Source organism: Sinocyclocheilus grahami, unplaced genomic scaffold, assembly GCF_001515645.1.
Source record: "Sinocyclocheilus grahami isolate Dianchi unplaced genomic scaffold, SAMN03320097.WGS_v1.1 scaffold82.1, whole genome shotgun sequence".
NCBI lineage: Eukaryota > Metazoa > Chordata > Actinopteri > Cypriniformes > Cyprinidae > Sinocyclocheilus > Sinocyclocheilus grahami.
The window spans coordinates 519,135-527,329 of NW_015505261.1; the positions used below are offsets into that span (position 1 = coordinate 519,135).

Sequence of the window (8,195 nt, forward strand, 5' to 3'; positions counted from 1 at the left end):
TCAAAATGCATGAAACAGCATTAGGCCTCCCCTTTAATATAAAAAAGCTTATCCAATTGGAAAATTCATGGAAATTTAAAAGTCAAAGGGTGTGGGAAGCCTAATAGAAGGTCTGTGCAGTAAATGTGTTGCGGTGCTGAGATTTGAGTCATTGTTTTAAGATATAAGAGGGAATAAAACCAATGTGCAATGTGTCTCCTGCAGGTCAGACCCCGCTGCGAGAGGCTTATTCAATGTCCTGTATTGCCAATGGCAGTTCCAGCGGCCGCAAATCTCACAGAGATAGTTCCACAGTGTCCATAGCCAAGAAAGAGACACTCTCCTCCGCCGCCAAGAGGTAATGCACACACAACTGAAATTGTGCAAATGATCTCAAAGCCTCCTCTACACATTTTGGATGTCTCCCTTCTCTGACCCATTTCAGCTCGCCACTAATGAGCTGATGATTTGAAGCAGGTGTGTTAGATTAGGGAGATAATCACAGTGAGGTGTGGTGGCAAACCTCCATGACTGGTTTGGGAAACACTGTGCTAGGATACTGTTAATGAATTTTTAACAGACACACTTTTAAAATATAGTCGTCTGGAAAAATGCTGTCAAAAATATTGACGACTCATCTTACGCTGACGTATTCAAATGTTGGTGCATTCAGGTGTTCTCTGTTTAATATGTGATGTTCTTTCAGCCTGAAGAAATATATTCATCTGAAAGTCTGTGAGTGTTTCACCTCAGTGTTGAGATGCTCAGCTCTCCTCATCTTTTCATGTGTATCGGATCTTCCTCTGTTGACCTGCATGTTGTTTTTGCAGTGGTGGTGAGCGGAAAAAAGACAAGCCTCCAATGGAGGGCATCAAGGAGAAAGAGGAGCCGCCACAGGCTAACGACAAAACCTCCTCATCGCCCAGCACCCCTCAGGCACCGTCCCCTTCCAGCAACCCCCCCTCCCCTCATCCCCCACAGCCCCAAAGACAGCTTTCGGAGAACAAGGGGTCAACCCCGGCCAAAAGGTTCCTCCCAACAGCCATGCGATTTCTGGCAGTGTTCGAGCAGCGTTTGGCAATCTGCTTGCTGTGGTTTCGCAACCTATTGACGTAAAGCCAAGGGGCAGGGCTGACATGCTTCCTCAATCATTATCAAGATCAATAGAGCGCAACAGTGACTGGCCACTTTTTATCTGCCTTGGTTCCGGAAGTATTTTTCTCATTTATTTTCTCTGTAGGGATTTAGAAAAATGATTAGCTGAACATCTTGGACCAAACCAAGATGAATCACAATATTAAAACTAGTGCTGTCAAACGGTTAATCGCGATTAATCGTATCCAAAATAAAAGATTTTGTTTACATAATATATGTGTGTGTACTGTGTATATTTATTATGTATATATAAATACACACACATGCGTGTATATATTTAAGACAAATATGTTGTTTATACATTTAAAATATTTATGTATAGCAGCAATTATGTGAATATAAATATATACATGGAAATATTTTCAAAATACATACTGTATGTGTGTGTATTTATATATGCAGTGGTGGTGAGCGGAAAAAAGACAAGTCTCCGATGGAGGGTATCAAGGAGAAAGAGGAGCCGCCACAGGCTAACGATAAAACCCCCTCAGCGCCCAGCACCCCTCAGGCACCGTCCCCTTCCAGCAACCCCCCCTCCCCTCATCCCCCACAGCCCCAAAGACAGCTTTCGGAGAACAAGGGGTCAACCCCGGCCAAAAGGTTCCTCCCAGCAGCCATGCGATTTCTGGCAGTGTTCGAGCAGCGTTTGGCAATCTGCTTGCTGTGGTTTCGCAACCTATTGACGTAAAGCCAAGGGGCAGGGCTGACATACTTCCTCAATCATTATCAAGATCAATAGAGCGCAACAGTGACTGGCTGCTTTTTATCTGCCTTGGTTCCGGAAGTATTTTTCTCATTTATTTTCTCTGTAGGGATTTAGAAAAATGATTAGCTAAACATCTTGGACCAAACCAAGATGAATCACAATATTAAAACTAAGTGCTGTCAAACGATTAATTGCGATTAATCGCATCCAAAATAAAATATTTTGTTTACATAATATATGTGTGTGTACTGTGTATATTTATTATGTATATATAAATACACACACATGCGTGTATATATTTAAGACAAATATGTTGTTTATACATTTAAAATATTTATATATAACAGCAATTATGTGAATATAAATATATACATGGAAATATTTTCAAAATACATACTGTATGTGTGTGTATTTATATATACATAATAAATATACACAGTATACACACATATATTATGTAAACAAAAACTTTTATTTTGGATGCGATTAATCGTTTGGCAGCACTAATTAAAACATTTGATTTGAAGACGAAAAATACAGTTCTTTATGGTGAATGAAATACTCCCATAAATTATGATATTTTATTCAATGAATTTAGTACAGCATTGCAAATGTTGTAATAATATCAAAAACAAAATGCAGTACAAAATAATGAATAAAATTATTCACTTCTCATTAACAAGTATTGTGAGTATAAAAACAATATAAAATATATAAATGTATGTTTTAATTCAAAACACCTATCATTAAAAAGTTTGTGGTAAGTAAATATATTTAATGTTTAAAAAAAAAAAGAAATGCTTACCAAATAAATAATTATAAATACAGAATGTATTTATTTAAAATATTTCATATCTGACTTTAAAAAGTAAAAATAGTAGCATTGTGAAATATTACAATTAAAAATAAATGTTTTATTTGATAATATATTAATTAATATATTAATAAAATTTAATTTGTATTATATATATATATATATATGTATGTGTGTATGTATGTATGTGCACACACACACACACACACACACACACACGTGCTGGTATTACTATCCTTGTGGGGACATTTGGTCCCCATAACGTGATAAATACCAGGAACACACACACATTTTAAATATTCAGATATATACAAATATATAAGTAACTTTATAATGTAAGGAGAACAATTCACTTCCATCATTTGCAAATATTCATCATTTTTTAAAAGAGTGGATGCAGTGGATTTTATTGTGGAAAAAAGGATGGAGTTTTTACTTCCAGAACATAGTATGCGTTGCTGTTCAAATGAAGTCACTAAGACTTAAAGAAACAACATCCATCATCTCATTACAAAAACCTCATTTCCAGGCTCTTAAATGAATTATATCTAAACAAATTTTTGCTTTCTCTTCATTTATCAGTACTTGTCCCTCATTCTATGCTAAATGTCCTGCTAGGATCAGGCTGACAGTGTAGGTCAGAATGTGTTATGCTCTGGATCGCTCTGAGCGGTCCACCCAGAAGAGGAAACTAATGGAAAGCAGATGTGATGTCCTCTCAGTGCTCAAACTCTTGGTTCTTGCTTAATAATCCGCAGAATAATCAGGCTAACACATTAGCCCAGCCATGCTTCAACACCATTAGCAAACCTTCTAGTCTGTACTTAATAACCCAAGAACCTGCCTGCTGGGTTATTCATATCGACTCTGCAAGCTGCCCCATCCAATTAGCTAAAGAGAACTGGAAAACCAATTAGCTGTCTCCCTAATGTCATTTCACAGCCTGATCCATGCTTGTTGGACGATGCAACAAGAAGGTTATTAGCCAGGATTTGGCCACAATCACATTACTTAGAAAAGCCTCTGCAATCGATGAAGATGGCAAAGACTTGAGCTTTCTTATAGGTAATTAGCATCAGAGATGCTAAATTTGTGGTTGTTGTTGTTAGCACAATGTGTTTTAGGAATCTTGCAGAGATTGTTTTGAGAAATGTACAGTTCTCAATACTGTGATGCCTCATGTGATGTCTATATTTTCTTGAAAAGAAGAACTCTTAGTAATAGAAAGTGCAGTAGATATAGGGATGGACATCGTTAGACCTGTATACCTCACAAGTAGCCCCATATGTAGAACTCAAGCCAGTTTTTTCACATGTGGAAGTGTGTCCGCTCTGCCCCGGAGTACTATCCATTCCCTTTCCTCTCTTACTCCCATGTTTGGTGAGGATGGAGGTACTTTGCTACAGCTCTGACCTATTTAATACCCTTAAGCCCAAAGTATACTTCAGTTTTAGTGTGAACACTTTGCGTATACGTACAACCGAACCCACAGCCTTTCAAAGTATACACCATTTGATAGCGTGTGAGAACACAGACGCTCAAAACTTGCGCTCTATAAAGTTTCATCTGCGTCCAATGTCTGCGCCATTTCTCTACAAAAGTTATGACCGATAAAAATGTCTTCATACTCGCTTATGAAGTACGAATACCCACAGATAGAACATTCTAGCTGATGAAATTTAAATTGTGCAATGTACACGTGAAAACCTAAGTATACTTTGGGCTTTAATGTGCGTGTACATCTTTGAGTTTCTGGATCTACCAAAATTTCTTCCCATGCTCCCCTGCCTTAACCTCTATATTCTCAGCTTAAGTCTATAGACTCCGCTCAGTTTAGGGCTGCTAACCAGAAGGTTGTTGGTTCAAGCCCCAAAATGAATTTTTTGCATAAAGGTCAGATTTTCCCAACATTTTTGTTGCACTTCCCACTTTTCTGTCAAAAAAGCTTCCTTTTTTAGCTCCCAGAGCGAATGAATTGGAAATTGAGTCGTTGTAGTAGGGGTGGTCCAGAAAACTGGTTTGTTTGTGGACTGTTAACGGTTTTTTTCCTTGTACACAGCTTCGCGTGAGGATAACACTCCTCTGTTTTCCCTTTCTAAACCTCTGATGTGTTTCCTTCTCTACTTTCCTTTAGCTTTGCTGTGTGGCGTCTTTTTCCCGAACAGTCTCATGCAATTTACCACAGGACTGGGTTTCAAGTTTTTCAGCTCCTCTGTGTGTACTAACCATCGAGTGGATTGTGCTTTGGCATATGCATGATCTTTTTACCTGAGGGATGCATTTTTTACTTTCAAGGGGCGTTGCTTATTTTCTGGCTTCCGGTTTGAAATTAACCAAAGAGGAGGAGTGGTTATTTGAGTTTGGAGGACCTGGATTGAGTTAGCATCTAGACTTTGCAGTCCATCCTATGTAAAATTGTCTGGACAAACATGTGACCCATTTTGGTGGGTCTATGTAGATCTATTTAGATTTAATGGATTGTTCTCCTCTAAGCTCACAATACCTCTCCTCTAAATTCGTTTTTTTTTTAAGCTTTTCTGCCATCGCTTCCTTTTCGAATGAAATCCTTACATGTTTTTTCTTGTGCAGCAGGGGTAGCAGTGCGAAGCGTGGAGGAATGGAGCGTTCTCAGAGTAGCACGTGGGACAGCGGAGAGGAGAGCAGGAATAAGCTGGTGAAAGCAGCCTCCACCTCCAAACTGCTGTCCAAAGTGGTGAAGAATGCAGAGAAGTAAGTGTTAGGTTCCTTCTGTCCCCTTTGCTGTAGACTCGAGTCCTCATATAAGTCATCCAACTAAAGTACAAAAAAATCAGATCGACGGAAGTGTTTTTGAAACCGTGCTTCAGGCTTTTAAAGTCATTTTTCTTGACCTTCCAAGAAAATTCCAAGAAACTCAGATTTCCCGCGAACTGGAGCTCACATGATTTATGAAGTTATACCAATACTTTGTTACATTCCATGTTTCATTTATTTTTTGTAGTATGATTATGATTTTAGCTATCAATATTTAGTGTAATACTTGCTGTTCAGCACATTTTACCTTAATTTGAATTCATTCCATAAAATTCATTCAATTTCAGCACATAATATGCAAAAAAAAGTCCAGATCCATGTGTTGTTGCAAACAATCTAAGTTGTTTATGACCCTTGCCTCTTGCTTAAAAGTGCTGAAGAAAAAGTCTTCATGCACCCTAATGTTGTTGTAAACCTGTATGACTTTCTTTATTTTTTTTTTCATGAAAACACAAAATGAGAAGTTACTGATAATGCAAGGGGATAGACACGTTCCAAAAAAAAACATAAAATCAACATAAAAGTACCATAAATTGGGCTATACCACTATATTCCAAGTCTTCCGACAATAATGTCTGAAATTTGTGTGGTCATTACCTTATTCCTTTCGCTATAACATAAAACTGATAATATGGTGCATCCGTGGTGCTTTTATGTGATTTTGGGTAACACTTTACAATAGTTCCAATTGTTAATATTAGTTAACTGCATTAGTTAACATAAACTAGCAATGCAATATACTTCGAAAACATTTATTAATCTTAGTTAATGTTAATTGCAGCATATACTAATAAATTATTAAAACCAAAAGTTCTACATTATTTCTTGGACTAACATGAACTAACAGTGATTAATGAATAAATGAATGATAAAAATTAATAATTGTACTTAATTAACTAGTGTTAACAAAGCTTAATAATTGTTAATTTTTTTTTAGTTAATATTAGGGACCTTATTGTAAGTGTTCTGTGATTTTGTTAAATTCCCGCTCACTCTCATTGTATGGGGAAAAGCATGTCAGAGATTCTCTTTTTGTGTTCTGTGGAAAAAAGAAAGTCATATGATTTGGAAACATCATGAGAGTGAGCAAATGATGACAATAAAATGAATTTTCATTTTGGAACTGTTCCTTTAAGACATTCCTGTAGTTGAACAAACATGCCGTTTTTGGAACTCACTTTTTTGTCTCGTGTTTTTGTCCCATTTCCTCTTTAGACACAGAGATCCAGTCATCAGCCAAGGTAAAGTCTCATTTTGCCTTTGCGTGATCTATTATGTTTCAACTTCATTTTTTCCTCATGTGCTCCTCTCATTTCCTGTATCACAGTGGTTCAAGTGAAACTGCTGCCTCGTGCAGACCTTCTGCGCACTTTAGATCAATACAAATTCTCATTTACATGTCATTTGCACAGTAGCATCTGTAAAAAACATTTAAGCTGTGCCCTGTAGCCAACATGCAATTCATAAGTGTAAACGAAAGCTACAGTAGCATGATGCCACCTCTTAGTACTTGGCTTTGTCCCAGGGCAAGATTAGTGGTGACACTGAAAAATACTGTTCGCACGGGGCTCATGCCAGTGATCACAGGCTAAGTGTGCCCTGGAACGACCTTATCCCCAATCTGGATTTAGCCCTGGGCCGAGAGCAGTACAGGTGTGAGCATCTCTCAAGTGGTTTTATTCTTGGCAAAGATGCACACAAACTGCATTCCTGTGTCTTGTGGTTCCTCGTTAGTTCTTACAGACTTTTCTAATGATCACGCCCATCTTAAAAACTGTTGACAGGCCTCTCTTACCATGCATCAATAAATCTGTTCCTTGTCTGTCATTCTGTGTTTGTTTTTGAGAGATTATTATTTCTGTCCCATACCCAGCTAAAATGTCAACCCGTGAAAAAAACAGTCAAGGTAAGGTCTTCCTCTCTACAGGGCCCGAAAACCGCCGAAAAAACGTTTTTTACCCCTCCCTTACCCGCTTCAGGCTGGTTATAAGCGTTTCTGGCACTAATCCCGCTTTAATTACCCGCTCTTAACTTGTTGATCGATCTGAAAGATCAATGTTCAGTCACTTCTTCCTCTCTTCTTCTGTCTCTCTGCCGCTCTTGTTCCTCAAAATCTTAAATGATATTTCTGGAGGAATCAAGAGTAAGTGGATTTCCTCCCAGCTTACAGGCTAGACGATAAACGTGCATCTCGCTTCTTCATTTCTTCTCACTGTTCTAAATAGATGACTTACTGTAGATTCACCACCAGTAACTCATTAGCAGAGGAATGTGTTTGTCCTAAAATAAAGATAGCAGAACAGCTTTACGGCTGAATCTCACTAAAGCTTTCAAGAACACGTCTAGCTCATATTTCACAGCAAAATTAAAGAAAGAGAAAGAAACAAGAAAGTGCATTTTGTAAAAAGAAATTCACATTTATTATCCATTGCAGCATTATTTTTATGATAGCTAAGCTCTTTTACCTTATTGCTAAAAAAGTCTCATTCTCATGACTGTAGAGCATGTGGGGAAGAATATTTTATTTATTGTAAAATAAAAGTATTTGTTGCAATGATTTATATAAAAAAAATGTTTTACTTAAAATCCATTGAAATTATGACAATGCAAACAATTTATTTTATTGTATTAATTAATATTAATTAATTAATATATTTATTAATAAATAATATACATTGTATTAATTTGTTTTGTTAAAAACAATAAAAATTATATATATATATATATATATATATATATATATATATA

The 8,195-nt window shown here is 37.0% G+C and overlaps 1 protein-coding gene across 8 annotated transcripts in view; it reads left to right on the forward strand.

Annotated features, from left to right (window-relative positions):
• The window catches only part of LOC107586470 (echinoderm microtubule-associated protein-like 4), a 112,319-nt gene that overhangs the window by 75,699 nt on the left and 28,425 nt on the right, over positions 1-8,195 (forward strand). For 2 of the 8 annotated variants that reach the window (XM_016273844.1, XM_016273839.1), the window contains exons 3-8: positions 205-337; positions 1,537-1,734; positions 5,244-5,384; positions 6,663-6,688; positions 7,321-7,353; positions 7,582-7,590. In XM_016273844.1, the coding sequence (XP_016129330.1) occupies positions 205-337; positions 1,537-1,734; positions 5,244-5,384; positions 6,663-6,688; positions 7,321-7,353; positions 7,582-7,590 (540 nt within the window). Of the gene's footprint in view, positions 1-204; positions 338-809; positions 1,008-1,536; positions 1,735-5,243; positions 5,385-6,662; positions 6,689-7,320; positions 7,354-7,581; positions 7,591-8,195 lie in introns of all 8 variants that reach the window. The other 6 variants (XM_016273840.1, XM_016273841.1, XM_016273842.1 and 3 more) reach the window with 6 other exon arrangements.